The following is an 18,094-nucleotide window of genomic DNA, read 5'->3' as shown; positions in this document are numbered from 1 at the left end:
AATCCAAAGCTGCTCTGATCTTTCCTCGGCTGGTGGAGCTCCCTGCCTGTTCTAGATTTGTTATTGATCGTTCCGCTGGGAGCCGTGACTGGTTCACCCCCTCACGCTGTCAGCTCAGTACCTGACTGAGGCGGCTTCTGTTCCTGCTCCGATCGTGAAACATTCCTGTCGAGAAAAGAACCGATATCATGAAATCACAGCATGCTCCCAGTTGTGGTTATCCAAGATTACAATGGACCCAGTGGGCCAAGAAGGTCTAGATGGCCTGTTTCTGTGCTGTAATTGTTATATGGTTACATGGTGATAACTGCATCAATATATTGGGACCAGGTTAGATCCTCAGAGATCTTGACACCCAGGAACTTGAAGCTGCTCACTCTCTCCACTTCTGATCCCTCTATAAGGATTGGTATGTGTTCCTTCATCTTACCCTTCCTGAAGTCCACAATCAGCTCTTTTGTCTTACTGACATTCAGTGCCAGGTTATTGCTGTGGCACCACTCCACTGGTTGGAATATCTCACTCCTGTACGCCCTCTCATCACCACCTGAGATTCTACCAACAATGGCTGTATTGTCTTGAAATAAATAGATTATATATATATAAAAAACATATAGATATGAGATAGATAAAGAGAGACAATTAAAATAAAGAAAGCTTTTGGCACACTGGCCCTGATTATTCAGAGTATTGTGTGCAGGAGATGGGCTGTTATGTTGAAGTTGTATAAGACGTTGGTGAGGGCTAATTTGGTATATTGTGTACAGTTCTGGTCACCAACCTACAGGAAGTATGCCAATAAGGTTGAAAGAGTGCAGAGAAAATTTACAAAGATATTGTTGGGACTTGAGGACCTGAATGACAGTAATAGGATGAATAGGTGAGGATGATATTCCCTGGAGTGTAGCAGAATGACAGGAGATTTGATAGAGATATACAAATTATGAGGGGTATAGATAGGGTTAATGCGATCAGGCTTGTTTCAGTGAGGGTGGGTGAGACGAGAGCTAGAGGTCATGGGTTAAGGGTGAAAGGTGAAATATTTAAAGGGAGCATGAAGGGGAACTTCTTCTCTCAGAGAATGGTGAGAGGGTGGAATGATCTGCCAGCAGACATGCCGGATGCAGGTTCCAGTTTAAAACTTAAGAGAAGTTCAAGTCACTGCCCTCAGGGGGTCACTGGTTCAAGCCACTGTCCTCAGAGGGACCACTGGTTCGAGTCACTGCCCTCAGGGGGTCACTGGGATGAGTCACTGCACTCAGAGGGACCACTGGTTCGAGTCACTGCACTCAGAGGGGTCACTGGTTCGAGTCACTGCACTCAGAGGGGTCACTGGTTCGAGTCACTGCCCTCGGAGGGACCACTAGTTCGAGTCACTGCCCTCAGAGGGGTCACTGGTTCGAGTCACTGTCCTCAGAGGGACCACTGGTTCGAGTCACTGCCCTCGGAGGGGTCACTGGTTCGAGTCACTGCACTCAGAGGGGTCACTGGTTCGAGTCACTGCCCTCGGAGGGACCACTAGTTCGAATCACTGCCCTCAGAGGGGTCACTGGTTCGAGTCACTGCCCTCAGAGGGGTCACTGGTTCGAGTCACTGCACTCAGAGGGGTCACTGGTTCGAGTCACTGCACTCAGATGGGTCACTGGTTCGAGTCACTGCACTCAGAGGGGTCACTGGTTCGAGTCACTGCCCTCAGATGGGTCACTGGTTCGAGTCACTGCACTCAGAGGGGTCACTGGTTCGAGTCCCTGCCCTCAGAGGGGTCACTGGTTCGAGTCACTGCACTCAGAGGGGTCACTGATTCGAGTCACTGCACTCAGAGGGGTCACTGGTTCGAGTCACTGCCCTCAGAGGGGTCACTGGTTCGAGTCACTGCCCTCGGAGGGGTCACTGATTCGAGTCACTGCACTCTGAGGGGTCACTGGTTCGAGTCACTGCCCTTGGAGGGACCACTGGTTCGAGTCACTGCCCTCGGAGGGGTCACTGGTTCGAGTCACTGCCCTCAGAGGGGTCACTGGTTCGAGTCACTGCCCTCGGAGGGTCAATGGTTCAAGTCACTGCCCTCAGATGGGTCACTAGTTCGAGTCACTGCCCTCAGATGGGTCACTGGTTCAAGCCACTGTCCTCAGAGGGACCACTGGTTCGAGTCACTGCACTCAGAGGGGTCACTGGTTTGAGTCACTGCCCTCGGAGGGATCACTGGTTCGAGTCACTGTCCTCAGAGGGACCACTGGTTCGAGTCACTGCCCTCAGGGGGTCACTGGGATGAGTCACTGCACTCAGAGGGACCACTGGTTCGAGTCACTGCCCTCAGATGGGTCACTGGTTCGAGTCACTGCCCTCAGATGGGTCACTGGTTCGAGTCACTGCCCTCGGAGGGGTCACTGGTTTGAGTCACTGCCCTCGGAGGGGTCACTGGTTTGAGTCACTGCCCTCGGAGGGGTCACTGGTTTGAGTCACTGCCCTCGGAGGGGTCACTGGTTTGAGTCACTGCCCTCGGAGGGGTCACTGGTTTGAGTCACTGTCCTCAGAGGGACCACTGGTTCGAGTCACTGCACTCAGAGGGGTCACTGGTTCGAGTCACTGTCAGAGGGGTCACTGGTTCGAGTCACTGCCCTCAGAGGGGTCACTGGTTCGAGTCACTGTCCTCAGAGGGGTCACTGGTTCGAGTCACTGCCCTCAGAGGGGTCACTGGTTCGAGTCACTGTCCTCAAAGGGGTCACTGGTTCGAGTCACTGTCCTCAGAGGGGTCACTGATTCGAGTCACTGCACTCAGAGGGGTCACTGGTTCGAGTCACTGTCCTCAGAGGGGTCAGTGATTCGAGTCACTGCACTCAGAGGGGTCACTGGTTCGAGTCACTGTCCTCAGAGGGGTCACTGATTCGAGTCACTGCACTCAGAGGGGTCACTGGTTTGAGTCACTGTCCTCAGAGGGGTCACTGATTCGAGTCACTGTACTCAGAGGGGTCACTGGTTCGAGTCACTGCCCTCAGAGGGGTCACTGGTTCGAGTCACTGCACTCAGAGGGGTCACTGGTTTGAGTCACTGCCCTCGGAGGGATCACTGGTTCGAGTCACTGCACTCGGAGGGGTCACTGGTTTGAGTCACTGCCCTCAGGGGGTCACTGGGATGAGTCACTGTCCTCAGAAGGGTCACTGGTTCGAGTCACTGCACTCAGAGGGGTCACTGGTTCGAGTCACTGCACTTGGAGGGAACACTGGTTCGAGTCAATGCCCTCGGAGGGGTCACTGGTTCGAGTCACTGCCCTCGGAGGGACCACTGGTTCGAGTCACTGCCCTCAGAGGGACCACTGGTTCAAGTCACTGCCCTCGGAGGGTCACTGGTTTGAGTCACTGCCCTCAGGGGGTCACTGGGATGAGTCACTGCCCTCAGAGGGACCACTGGTTTGAGTCACTTCCCTCGGAGGGTCACTGGTTCGAGTCACTGCCCTCAGAGGGACCACTGGTTTGAGTCACTGCCCTCGGAGGGTCACTGGTTCGAGTCACTGTCCTCGGAGTGGTCACTGGTTCGAGAGGGGATGCTCTCAGAGGTGGTATTGAAATTCTGAGATTTATAGATTGGACTGTAGTTCACATTGGCCTCTTTTGGTTCGATGTGTTTTTTCCGTGTTCGTATCCATTCTCTCTTGTTGCCGATTGGCAGTCTGGGGGTTTGGGTTGGATGTTCTTGTTGCTGGGTCTCCGTGTGGGGGATCTGTTAGTTTTTGTGCGAGGGAGGAGTTTGGGGTTTGCAACTTTTTGTTTCTCTTTGTTTTCATGTGGGAGGGATTTGATATCTTTTCTTTCAACTGCTTCTATGGTTTTCTATATTTCATGGCTATCTGGAAAAGGCAAATCTCAGAGTTGCATTCTGCATACATACTATGATAATAAAATTAACATTTGAACATTTAAAGTTTAGGTAAGTATACAGATGGGAGGGGTAGAGGGATTTTGATGGCTATGATCCTGTGCAGGTTGATGGGAATAGACAGAATAACAGTTTGGCATGGATTAGATGGGCCAAAGGGCCTGTTTCTGTGTGTTGTGATCTGTGAGTTTATGACAAACCAAGGCAAGAGTTCAGAATCAGGTTCAATATCACTGACATATGTTCTGAAATTTGTTGTTTTGTGGCAGCAGTGAAGTGCAATGCATCAAAAATCTAGAAATTACAAGAAGAAATATACTTAAAAATATTGTGAAAAGAGAGCAAAAATAGTGAGGTAGTGTTTGTGGGTTTGTGGACTGGTCAGAAATCTGATGCTGGAAGGGAAGGAGTTGTCCTGAAACATTGAGGGTGTGTCTTCAGGTTCCTGTGCCTCCTCCCTGACGGTAGCACTGAGAAGAGGGCGTGCCCTGGGTGATGGGTCCGTCATGGTGGATTGCTGACAGAGTGAATGGTAGGGCTCAGGAGATAGTTGCAGAAGAGAGACTGAGGGATACAGGTACATTGTTCCCTGAAAGTGGAGACACAAGCAGTCAGGGCAGTGAAGACATCACTTGGCACGTTTGACTCCATCACGGACTACATTGTACATCAGCCATACCGGACTGCATTTGGAGTACTGCGTACAGATCTCGTCACTCTGGATAGGAGGGACGTCAGTGACAGAATGCAAAAGTGTGGATGGTACTGGGACTGGTTATGAGGGGAGACTGGACAGGCTGGGTCTATTGTACCTGAACGTAGGAGACTGAGGGGACTTCACAGAGATAAGATGATCTTTCCCCCAGGGGAGGGGGTTTAAAACTGGAGGGTATACAGTACTGGCTGAAAAGCTGAGACACATACAGTATATAGACAGTGTGCCTAAGACCTTTGCACAGGACTGTAGTAATTTTATGCACTGCTGCCATTAAAAAAAACAAATTTCATGACGTATGTGAGCAATGATAAACCTGATTCTGATACGGGTCTCTATTGTGGACTGAGAGTGGGAAGGGGGCAGGGAGAGGGGAATCACGGTTGGGAAAAGGGGGAGAGAGAGAGGGAGCAGAAAGCGCCAGTGAGACATTCTGTAATGATCAATAAACCAAGTGTTTGGAATCAAATGATCTTAACTAATTCTCAGGCCTGGTGTGACTTCACCCACACCACCCCCACCCCCGGCACACCATCTCTGCCACCTGTCCCACACCACCCCCACCCCCGGCACACCTTCTCTGCCACCTGTCCCACACAACCCCCACCCCCAGCACATCTTCTCTGCCACCTGTCCCACACCACCCCCACCCCCAGCACACCTGCTCTGTCACCTGTCCCCCACCACCCCCACCCCCGGCACACCTTCTCTGCCACCCGTCCCTCACAACCCCCACCCCCGGCACACCTTCTCTGCCATCTGTCCCACACCACCCCCACCCCCGGCACACCTTCTCTGCCACCTGTCCCGCACAATCCCCACCCCCGGCACACCTTCTCTGCCACCTGTCCCACACCACCCCCACCCCCAGCACACCTTCTCTGCCACCTGTCCCGCACCCCTCCCGCAGCGCTCCACTCTTGCCATTCCCAACATTGCTCCTGCCAGATTTACAAGCTCGCTGTCCACTCCTGACAAATTCATTGCCGTGCAGAAGCTGTTGGCACCCCAGCTTATACAGTGTCATTTGCAAATCAGCGAGCACTGTGCAGGGGGCAGCCTGCAAGTATTGTCACGCTTCCAGCACCAACACAGCATGTCCAGAACTCACTAAGCCTGACCCAAATGTCTTTGGAATGTGGGAGGAAACCAGAGGCTTCACTGGAAACCCGCACAGTCACAGGGGGAACACACAAACTCCTTACAGGCAGCAGCTGGAATCGAACCCAGATCTCACCGCTGGCACTGTGAAGCACTGCTACTGTGGTGTGTAAGGTGAAAGATCAAAGGGGAAAGGTTTAAAAGGAAGCTGAAGGGCTGTGTTCTCCACATAGAGGGTGGTGGGTGTGGAACGAGCTGCTGAGAGACCTACAGTTACATCATTTAAGAAGCATTTGGAAGGCACATTGATAACGAGGGTTAAGAGGGCAGGCATGGAGTTGGGCTGAAGGGCCTGTGTTTCTACTGTATAACGTGTCAAAAATATGATAAACTGTGGTCACCTTCCCGTCACACCAGACAAAGGCAGATTTCAAAGTGTTGGGTGAATCGATTGAAACCTGTCACATATTGAAAGGCCTCAATAGAGTGGATGTGGAGAGAACGTTTCCTGTAGTCGGGGAGTCTAGGACTGGGAGGCACAGCCTCAGAATCCAAATAAGTCCATTTAGAATAGAGATGAGGAGGAATTTCTTCAGCCAGTGGGTGATTAATCTGTGGAATTCTTTGTCACAGATGGCTGTGGAGGACACACTATTGGGTATATTTAAAGCAGAGAGTGATTGGTTCTTGATTAGTCAGGGCATTGAAGGTTACGGGGAGAAGGCAGGAGAATGGGGTTGAGAGGTATAGTAAATCAGCCATGATGGAATGGAAAAGCAGACTGGATGGGCTGAATGGCCTAATTCTGCTCCTCTGGTTTTGGTAATTATCATTGAATCGATAAACCCTGGTGCAGGTATGGAAATATAGAAAACAACTCGTCAATGTAGACCTGTGACCATCCACATGGTACTCGACATTTCTAGGAAGTGAGGGCATTTCAGCCCTGGAAAATTCTAATCTCCATGGGTGGATGCCTCAAGGCTAGGGACAGTAACTGGTCTGATAGGACGGTAAGAACCTGCAGAGAGTTGTGGACACGTCTCAGCACATCACAGAAACCAGTCACCCCTCGCTGAACTCTGTCTACACTTCCCACTATCTTTATAATCAAAGACACCCCACTCACTCTGGATAGTCTCTCTTCTCCCTCTCCCACTGGGCAGAAGGTACAGAAGCCTGAAAGCATCTGCAGATTTTCTCTTGTTAATGCTAACACTTACATCAGGATTCTGTGTATTGACTACAGCTCAGCATTTAACACAATCATTCCTGCAGTTCTAATCGACAAGCTCCAAACCCTGGGCCTCTGCACCTCCTGGATCCTCGACTTTCTCACTGGAAGACCAGTCTGTGTGGATTGGAAATAACATCTCCACCTCACTGATAATCAACACTGGTGCATCTCAGGGGTGTGTGCTTAGCCCACGGCTCTACTCTCTCTACACTCATGACTGTAAGGCTAGGCACAGTTCAAGTGTCATCTATAAATTTGCCCATGTCACAAATATTGTTGGAAGAATTTGAGGTGGTGACGAGGAGGCGTACAGGACTGAGAGATCAGCTAGTTGAGTGGTGTTGCAACAACAATCTTGCCCTCAACATCAGTGAGACCAAAGAACTGATTGTGGACTTCAGAAAAGGTAAAACAAGGGAACACACACCAGTCCTCATAGGGTTCAGAAGTAGAAAGGGTGAGCATTTTCAAATTTCTGGGTGTCAACATTTCTGAGAGTCTATCGTGGCCCCGACATATCATTGCAGTTACAAAGAAGACAATACGATGGCTATGTTTCTTTGGAGTTTGAGGAGATTTGGTGTTGTTATGTACCCCTAGGGTTCATATTTTCTGTGGACAATCATTTTAAAATGTCTGGAGAATGAGACTGGCTTTTGGACACTGTTTGAGCTGTTACAAAGAGAGAGAGGGAGGTGTCCAGTGTAATATGAAAGAGAGAGGGGGGGTGGGGGGAGAAGAGAGAGAGAGAGGAGAGAGAGAGAGAGGGAGAGAGGGAGAGAGGGGAGAGAGGGGAGAGAGGGGAGAGAGGGGAGAGAGGGGAGAGAGGGGAGAGAGGGGAGAGAGGGGAGAGAGGGGAGAGAGGGGAGAGAGGGGAGAGAGGGGAGAGAGGGGAGAGAGGGGAGAGAGGGGAGAGAGGGGAGAGAGGGGAGAGAGGGAGAGAGGGGAGAGAGGGAGAGAGGGAGGAGAGGGAGAGAGGGAGAGAGGGAGAGAGGGAGAGAGGGAGAGAGGGAGAGAGGGAGAGAGGGAGAGAGGGAGAGAGGGGAGAGGGGGAGAGGGGGAGAGAGGGAGAGAGGGAGAGAGGGAGAGAGGGAGAGAGAGAGAGAGAGAGAGAGAGAGAGAGAGAGAGAGAGAGAGAGAGATGTTGTGGTTTCTCTGAAAGATGTTTACCTTTCCACAAGGTCAGCTGTCTGCTTGTTAAAGTTCCTTCAGAGAGAGGAGGACGTAGCAGTTGATGGACAGCTGGTGTAAATACCAGGTCCGCTCTTACCCAGACACACACACGGTTTTGGAGACTGGGTGAGCTTCTTGTGCCCACAGGAAGGTGGGGGTTTTTGGCGGATCGATTCGGGAAATCGATCAGTGGCTCGCGCAGTGCAGAAAAGATGTGACCGGTGGGGAGTTATTTGTGTGTCCAACCCTGGCCTGGGTTGATAACTCTACCACAGAAGAACGGTCACCTTGGTTATGGTCACAGTCGGTGACTTTAAGGAGAGAAGAGGGGAGAGGAAGGTTTGAAACAGAAGAAACCTAGTGACAAAGAGGTCACTGTTTGGACTCTCTCCTCTGTAGCCTGTATGGGTGAGTTTGAGTTCCATTCGAATACTAGGTGTGACTGTCACATAGTTAATCCACAGGAGTGGATTCTCTGGTGAGGGGGAAACCTTTGTGATTACCACTTGTGTGTTACCCTTGTTTGGGTGTGGTAGTTCACCTGAAGAAAGGCGCCCCTGTGGCAAATCGCTGTAGGGGTTATTTCATATGTCATGGAACTGGATAAGTGGCTATCACGGTTTGTGTGTTTGAGGTAACCTTGTGGAATCTACCTGTGTGTGATAATCCTGGCCTGGGTTGGTAGTTTTACCACTTGAAGATGGTACTAATAAACACTATTAGTTTCTAGCAATCCCAGGCTCCAAAGTGTTTTCCATTTCTGCTGGTTCTTTAAACCGTCACGGGGTACGTGACAGTACGTCAACAAAGACTCCAGCAAATTTCTACAGATGTAACATGGAAAGCATTCTAACTGGTTCCATCTCTATCTGGTATGGGGGAAATTCCAGACAATTCCCCTTCCCCCTCCCGCTCTTTCTCTCCCTTCCTCCCTCTCAATTCCCCCTCTCTCTTTCCCTCCCTACCCCTTCTCTCCCTCTCTCCCCTGTGTAATGATTTGATCTGTATGAACAGAATGCAAGACAAGCTTTTCAGTGTGTCTCAGTACATGTGACCGTATTACCCCAATTCTCTCCTAAATCTCAAGGTCTAAGTTAATTCAGGTCAGCAAGGTGGATGTTTAAATTTGAGGGTCAAAAGCGAGTGAGAATCGAAGTGAGGGTGGTCACTGCTGCCTTTGGAATGCCTCCTTCGGCAAGTCTACGTTTAACCCGGCATTCACCCCTCGTTTGCACAGATGGATCGACGCTCACTCACAAACGAATCTCAGTGGCTAAACTGCAGGTGGAAAGGCAGTGCAGTGGTTAGCGTAACACTCTACCCCACCAGCAACCCGTGTTCAATTCCCACCGCTGTCTGTAAGGAGCTTGCACGTTCTCCCCGTGACCACGTGGGTTTCCTCCGGGTGCTCCGGTTTCCTCCCACAGTCCAAAATCATACAGGTTAGGGTCAGTAAGTTGTGGGCATGTTATGTTGGTGTTGGAAGCATGACAACACTTGCCGACTGCCCCCAGCGCAATCTCAGACTGTGTTGGTTATTGACACAAATGACACATTCACTGTATGTTTTGACATTAAGTTCCAGCTGCCATTTTTCAGCCCATTTTTCCAGTTGGTCCAGATCCCTCTGCAAGCCGTGATAGTCTTTCTCACTGTCCACTACACCCCCAATCTTGGTGTCATCTGTAAATTTGCTGATCCAGTTAATCACATTATCATCCAGATGATTGATAGAGATGACAAACAGTGGACCCAGCACCGATCCCTGTCGGACTCCACTGGTCACAGGCCTCCAGTGACTAATCAGATCTCTGAACAACACTGTGCTCGACCTGTGGGTGACAGACCTCCCATTCAACCCCAGCCTGGTCTCCGTATCGATTCACCTTACCTTTTCGTACCTCTGATGAAACCCATCAGCCAGATGTGAACTGAAGAAATAAAAAGACAATCAGTATTGTACTTAAAAACTGAAATCCGTGTTATGCACCAAGAAGTGCAGAGTAAGAAAGGTTTGTAGACAAAAGGAACTCTGCCCCCTCCCACCACTGAATCCCCTCTCACATCCCACAGACACTCTCCCCCCACCCACTCAATCCCTTCCCACAACCCACGGACACTCTCCCCCACACACCACTGAGTCCCCTCCCACAACCCACGAACACTCTCCCCCATCACCGACTCCCCCACTCACTGAATCCCCTCCCACATTCCACAGACACTCTCCCCCACACCCACTGAGTCCCCTCCCACAACCCACGGACACTCTCCCCACATCATCCCCCCGATCATGGATAAAGATAGATCTGGTCCTCGGGTTGAAGTTCTAAACTGGAAAAAGGCCAAATTTGAAGAAATAAGAAAGGATCTAAAACGTGTAGATTGGGACAGGTTGTTCTCTGGCAAGGATGTGATTGGTAAGTGGGAGGCCTTCAAAGGAGAAATTTTGAGAGTGCAGAGTCTGTATGTCCCTGTCAGGGTTAAAGGCAAAATGAATAAGAATAAGGAACCTTGGTTCTGGAGGGATATTGGAACTCTGATAAAGAAGGAGAGATGTATAACATGTCTAGACAACAGGGAGCAAATAAGATGCTTGAGGAGTATAAAAAGAGTGAAAAAATACTTAAGAAAGAAATCAGGAGGGCTAAAAGAAGACATGAGGTTGCTTTGGCAGTCAGGGTGAAGGATAAGAGCTTCTACAGGTATGTGAAGAGCAAAAGGATAGTAAGGGATAAAATTGGTCCTCTTGAAGATCAGAGTGATCAGCTATGTATGGAACCAAAAGAAATGGGAGAGATATTAAATGGGTTTTTTTGCATCTGTATTTACTAAGGAAATTTGAATGGAGTCTATGGAAACAAGGCAAACAAGTGGGAAGTCATGGAACATACAGATTAAAGAGGAGGAGGTGCTTGATGTCTTGAGGCAAATCAGAGTAGGTAAATCCCCAAGACCTGACAGGGTATTCCCTTGGACCTGGAAGGAAACTAGTGTTGAAATTGCAGGGGCCCTGACAGAAATATTTAAAATGTCAATATCCACGGGTCAGGTGCCGGACGATTGGAAGATAGCTCATGTAGTTCCGTTGTTTAAAAAAGGCTCAAAAAGTAAGCCGGGAAATTATAGGCCAGTAAGTTTGACATTGGTAGTAGGTAAATTATTGGAAGGAATGCTAAGAGATAGGATCTACAAGTATTTGGATAGACAGGGACTTATTCGATACAGTCAGCATGGCTTTGTGCGTGGTAGGTCATGTTTAACCAATCTATTAGAGCTTTTCAAGGAAGTTACCAGGAAAGTGGATGAAGGGAAGGCAGTGGATGTTGTATATATGGATTTCAGTAAGGCCTTTGACAAGGTCCTGCATGGGAGGTTAGTTAGGAAGATTCAGTCGCTAGGTATACATGGAGAGGTTGTGCTGTCTTTACGACAGTTATTTATAATATTTTAGCTTAGTAATTCACTCGATAGTATTTTCTAGTTAGAATTAGAAGTGTTTAAAGTATATTCATTGCATGTAAAATATATCGGCATGCGATGACGTCACATCCGGTTTCGTGCGTCTTGTGGGAAAGTACCAGTTTGAAATTAACGCGAGGGTGGGGGCTCACCACGAGGCATACCTGAGCAGAAGTTGTTTTGCAGGCATTAGAAATCACAGTGAGAGCAACGCTGTAAGTTAATAGATAATCGATATATTGAACTAAGATGTTAATGCCGATCCTGTTAAAAGTAACGACGGTCGATAATGTTTATGCTTTAAAGAGTTAAAGAGTTGCGGATAGTTTGCATTGAAGTGTATTTAAAGTAGTCAATGGAGCAGGTAAACTCTCCCTGTATACTGCACCTTAATGTAATGTAGTTATAGTCACCTTTGCAAGTATTTACAATTGAAATGTGATATTAAGAAAGGAACAAATACTGTATCAATCTTGTATTGTTTTATCAACAGTTTTCACCATATGTTAATGTGAAGAGTTAACAGTAAATGGTTAATCTTACTGCGATCTGGTTTCATTGACTGTGGTTTATCTCGACGTTGAATTTGGCGTTATTAGTTACACCCAAAGGAGAACGTTACAGTGAAAAAGCAGCATTATCAGGTGTTTCAAGTGCTGCAATGTCAGCTCGATCCAGCATCAAGTCGACGCCGCCCAGCGACAAGGGCAGTAGACCGACATCAAGTAAGCCCACCCTGGCGTTATCAGGTGTTTCAAGTGCTGCAATGTCAGCTCGATCCAGCATCAAGTCGACGCCGCCCAGCGACAAGGGCAGTAGACCGACATCAAGTAAGCCCACCCTGGCGTTATCAGGTGTTTCAAGTGCTGCAATGTCAGCTCGATCCAGCATCAAGTCGATGGCGCCCAGCGACAAGGGCAGTAGAGTGACATCAAGTAAGTCCACCCAGGCAAGAGCCAGGGCAGAAGCCACCAAGGTGCGACTGCGCTACGCCAGACAAGAAGCAGCTTTGAAAATGAAACAGGCCACCAGAGAAGCCGAAATCCAGAAGGAAAAGGCCGCCAGAGAAGCCGAAATCCAGAAGGAAAGGGCCGCCAGAGAAATGGAAGCGGCCGCCAGAGAAAAGGAAAGGGCCACCAGAGAAGTCGAAACCCAGTTGGAAATGGCAAAAATATCAACAGAGTTGCAAGTGCTGCAGCTAGAAAGAGAAGAAGAAGCTGCCAAGGCGGAAGCAGAGTACATAGAAGAAGCTGAAGGGACTCATGATCTGACCGAAGTAAGATCTACTTTAGAAAGGACCAGATTGGAACGCACAAGCGACTATGTACAATCTCAAATAGACAGGCAGGCTCGTCTCTCCTCTCCATACGTATTCGATAACTTCCCCAGCTACAAGGAACCTCAGAGAGGCACGATTGCATCACATCCATACGAGGAAGACAATTTACCCTCGCGACTCCGTGATGAAGTCAAGAATGAAACAGCTGACAACCGATACTTCTCGACACCAAACTTACAAGGTTTGATGCGAAGAGATGCAGAGGTCGAATCCAGGACGGCAAATTCCATAAGAAACGTACGCTCTCAGTCATATAGGCGCCAACGTACTTCTCCAGCCCACATGCCGCTTACAGCTGATCCCACGATGCAGTATTTAGCACGACGGGATCTCGTCACTTCGGGACTGTACCAGTTTGACGATAAACCTGAAAATTACCGTGCATGGTACTCCACATTCACCAACGCGATCGACGGAGTCCAGCTCAGTGCAACCCAAAAGTTGGACCTTATGGCGAAATGGCTGGGGAAAGAATCACGCGACCAGGTGAGACGCATATGTTCAGTGTACATCAACAAACCCGAGCTAGCCTTAAGCGAAGCGTGGGAGAGACTTCAGGAGAGATATGGGGCCCCCGAAATTATTGAAGCGGCGCTATATCGACGTCTGGAAAACTTTCCTAAGGTGTCAGCCAAAGATCACTTTAAGTTAAGAGAATTCGGAGATTTACTCATGGAGATCCAAGGCGCCAAAGAAGATGGCTACTCAGCTGGTCTAGTATACCTAGATACTCCATCCGGGATTAGACAAATCGTGGACAAACTTCCATTTGGGCTGCAGGACAGGTGGCTGACTGTTGCCTCAGAGTATAAGGAAGGCCCCGGTGGTCAATTTCCTCCCTTTAAGCACCTCACTGAGTTTGTGCGCAAGGAGGCGAAGAGGCGAAACGACCCTAGCCTCGTGGGTCCAGGAAGCAGTTCGATTTACACCAAGCCAGGTAGATCCTCTTCGAATGTTTTCAACATTGATAAACCCGTGTCAGTGCTCAAGACTGAAGCCCTTACAACTAACAACGACCCTGGCAAGTATTGTCCATTGCATAACAAACCTCACCCCCTCAAAGGATGCAGAATGTTTAGGGAAAAACCCCTTGCAGAGAGGACGGCCCTTCTCAAAGAGAAAAGAATATGTTTTAGGTGCTGTTCCTCAACCTCTCGCCTCGCCAGAGAGTGTACGATCGCCGTGAAGTGTCCGGAATGTGATAGCACGGATCACGTCGGGGCCATGCATCCCGGCCTGTCACCGCAAACCGACGGCGCTCCTTCTCCCCCACAACAGGACGGCGGGGAGGGAGAGGCTCACTCTAGGTCAACAGTTGTCAGCACGAACTATACAGAAGTTTGCGGTCAGGCTCGATCAAGCCGTTCTTGTTCCAAGATCTGCCTCACTAAGGTGTACTCTAAAGGAGCCAAAGACAAGGCCATCAAAGCCTATGTGATTCTGGACGATCAGAGCAATCGCTCACTAGTCAGTCCAGAGTTCTTTAAACTGTTCAACATTGAGAGTGAGCAGTTCCCATACTACCTCAAAACTTGCTCAGGCAACATGGAAACCCAAGGAAGGAAGGCAGAAGGCATCCAGATCGAGTCCCTGGATGGTAAAGTCGTCATCTGTCTCCCTCCGCTCTTAGAGTGCGATGGAATCATGAATAACCGCGCTGAGATCCCGACACCAAGTGCGGCGCTACACAAGCCACATCTCCACCATATCGCCAAACACATCCCAGAACTGGATCCAAAAGCGGAAACACTCCTGCTATTAGGAAGAGATGTTATCCAGGTACACAAGGTTAGGCAGCAGGTCAATGGACCACTCGACGCCCCCTTCGCGCAACGTCTGGATCTGGGCTGGGTGGTGATAGGAGAGGTGTGTCTCGGTGACGTACACAAACCGACGGTTAACACACTCAAGACCAATGTGCTAGAGAGTGGCCGCCATTCGATTTTTCAACCCTGCACAAGTTCCATGTATATCAAGGAAGCACAACAAGGCGTTAACAAGCGCGAGGCAAGCGACGAGTCGCTGAGCCAGTCAGTCTTCGCTCAAACGAAGTATGACAATAAACTTGCTCCATCAGCTCAAGACGTCTTCTTCTTAAAAATGATGGACACCAAAGTCTTCAGGGATGAAGCAAATAATTGGGTCGCCCCACTACCCTTCAGAGAACCACGCCAGCGCTTGCCAAATAACAAAGAGCAAGCGGTCAAGCGGTTCATGTCCTTACAAAAAACCCTGAACAGGAAACCCGAGATGCAACAGCAATATATAGCATTTATGGGAAAGATCTTCGCTAACGGACATGCCGAAGTAGCGCCACCACTGCCGGAAGGCGGGGAGTGCTGGTACCTCCCAACATTTGGAGTTTACCATCCACAAAAACCCAATCAGATCAGGGTGGTCTTCGACTCCAGTGCCCAGTGTTCCGGCGTCTCCCTAAATGACGCGCTTCTCACAGGCCCCGACCTTAACAATACCCTACTCGGGGTCCTGCTGCGCTTCCGGAAGGAGAAGGTCGCAATCTTAGCGGACATCCAGCTTCTTAGTACAGGAGGACTATCGTGATTTCCTCCGTTTCTTATGGTATAAGGACAACGACATCAACAAGGAAGTTATCGAGTACCGGATGAAAGTCCACGTTTTCGGCAATAGTCCGTCACCTGCCGTGGCCATCTATGGGCTGCGAAGAGCCATCAGAGAGGGTGCACAGGAGCACGGTGACGACACCGTTAAGTTTGTAGAAAGGCACTTCTACGTCGACGATGTTTTGATATCACTACGGACAGAAGATGAAGCAATCGATCTGCTCCGACGTACACAAGCCTCACTCGCGGAGTCAAACCTCTGCTTGCATAAGTTTGCATCAAACTGTCAGGCAGTAATGGAGGCCTTTCCACACGATGACTGTGCTCCGGCAATCAAAGACCTAGATTTAGATGGAGAAACCATACCTACACAAAGGAGCTTGGGTCTCCTCTGGGAGATAACGACCGACTCGTTCACATTCTCTGTGCCGACCGTGATCAAACCATTTACCCGCCGTGGAGTCCTCTCCACTGTCAACAGTATTTTCGATCCTTTGGGTCTACTGGCACCAGTTACGATTCAAGGAAGAGCCCTTCTCAGGGAACTTACGTCTGAGTCCTCTGACTGGGATACTCCTCTGCCTGAAGACAAGCTAAGCAAGTGGGAGGCTTGGAGAGATTCACTCTCGGATTTAAAACAGCTTCATATCCAACGCAGGTACACTGCGACCTCACCCACTGAGGCAAGGCACACTGAATTGTGTGTTTTTTCGGATGCGTCCACCAAGGCCATCGGCGCTGTGGCTTACTTGAAAGTAGTCGGAAAGGACGGCCAAGTCGAAGTGGGATTCGTAACGGGTAAGGCGAAGCTCACTCCTCCGTCGGAGCCGACGATTCCAAGGCTTGAACTGTGCGCAGCCGTCCTGGCCGTGGAAATGGCAGACCTTATCCAGGATGAGCTGGACCTTGAGTTCGACGATATCAAGTTCTACACAGACAGTAAAGTCGTGCTTGGTTATATTTACAATGAATCAAAACGCTTCTACATGTACGTTCATAATAGAGTTCAACGCATCCGCCTGTCATCAAAGCCCGAACAATGGCATTATGTACGTACCGAGGATAACCCTGCAGACCATGCATCGAGATCCTTACCTGCATCCCGTCTGGCTCAGACTACCTGGTTTACCGGACCCCCCTTTCTGCATCAGCCACCATCGGAAAGGACTCAAATGAACGAGATATTTGAACTGATCGAACCCGAGAGAGACTCGGAAATTCGGCCGCAAATACAAACAGGAGCCACCAACCTCACGGAATCGATATGTACCAACGAACGCTTTCAGCGGTTCTCCACTTTGAATTCTTTAGTGAGAGGACTTGCGTTCCTCATTCATATGGCCAGATCACATAAACATTCATCCCGAAACAGTAAATGTAGGGGATGGCACAAATGTACTTTGCCTCGCACCGCGGACGAATTAGCCCAGGCAAAGGACGTCATCTTCAAAGCAACGCAAAGAGCGGCTTTCGCAAGGGAGTTTTCAGCTCTCCAAGTCAACAAACCAATACCAAAGGACAGCCCTTTGAGGAAATTCAGCCCGATCCTGAAGAACAATATCATCTGCATTGGAGGCCGGTTAATACACTGCCAACTTCCGGCCGCAGAAAAGAGTCCAGTACTCCTGCCCAAAGGCAGCCATGTATCCTTACTGCTCGCCCGCCATTATCATGAACAGGTAAAACACCAGGGCCGTCACCTTACCGAAGGAGCAATAAGAGCAGCGGGACTGTGGATCTTGGGAGGTAAATCACTGATCAATTCGGTACTTCATAAATGTGTAACCTGCAGGAAACTACGAGGCAGATTCGAAGTTCAACACATGGCGGACCTCCCACCTGAGCGCCTTGAAGCCTGCCCTCCCTTTACAAATGTGGGACTCGACGTATTCGGCCCCTGGTCTATCACTACGAGACGCACCAGAGGAGGACAAGCAGAGAGCAAGCGATGGGCCATCATGTTTAGCTGCATGAGTTCAAGAGCGGTACACATTGAGGTCATCGAATCTTTGGATACATCCAGCTGCATCAACGCTCTCAGGTGGTTCTTTGCGATAAGAGGCCCTGCAAAACAGTTAAGATCTGATTGCGGCACGAACTTTGTAGGAGCATCAAAGGAGCTGGGGATGGACAAAGCAGTGCAAAGGTACCTCAGTCAACAGGGATGCAACTGGGAGTTCAACACACCACACGCCTCCCACATGGGAGGCGCATGGGAGCGGATGATTGGGATCGCCAGAAGAATTCTGGATTCAATGTTTCTGCAGCAACGCACCCGATTGACCCACGAGGTACTGTGCACCCTAATGGCACAGCCATTATAAATGCACGACCACTCCTGCCTGTGTCCTCTGACCCAGAAAACCCCTTCATACTTTCGCCATCAATGCCCCTTACGCAGAAGGCAGGAGCACCTCCTCCACCAGGAGACTTCTCAGACAAGGATTTGTACACAAAGCAATGGAGACAAGTCCAGGCTCTGGCAAATCAGTTCTGGTCTCGCTGGAGACAGGAATATCTACCTTTGTTGCAACAGAGACAAAAGTGGACAGAACCCCGCAGGAATCTTCAAGTTGGAGACTTAGTCCTGCTCAGGGACAAGCAAATCGCCCGCAACA

At 49.6% G+C, this 18,094-nt stretch overlaps 1 protein-coding gene across 2 annotated transcripts in view; it reads right to left on the bottom strand.

Moving 5' to 3' along the window:
• The window catches only part of LOC132396566 (uncharacterized), a 57,852-nt gene that overhangs the window by 12,484 nt on the left and 27,274 nt on the right, over nucleotides 1–18,094 (bottom strand). For both annotated transcript variants that reach the window (XM_059974223.1, XM_059974222.1), the window contains 2 exons: nucleotides 9,988–10,027; nucleotides 122–165 (listed from right to left, as the gene is read on the bottom strand). In XM_059974223.1, the coding sequence (XP_059830206.1) occupies nucleotides 122–165; nucleotides 9,988–10,027 (84 nt within the window). The remainder of the gene's footprint in view (nucleotides 1–121; nucleotides 166–9,987; nucleotides 10,028–18,094) is intronic.

This window comes from Hypanus sabinus, chromosome 7, assembly GCF_030144855.1.
Source record: "Hypanus sabinus isolate sHypSab1 chromosome 7, sHypSab1.hap1, whole genome shotgun sequence".
Taxonomy (NCBI): domain Eukaryota; kingdom Metazoa; phylum Chordata; class Chondrichthyes; order Myliobatiformes; family Dasyatidae; genus Hypanus; species Hypanus sabinus.
Note: the sequence above shows the minus strand (reverse complement) of the source record. Positions and strands in the feature narration are given on the sequence as shown.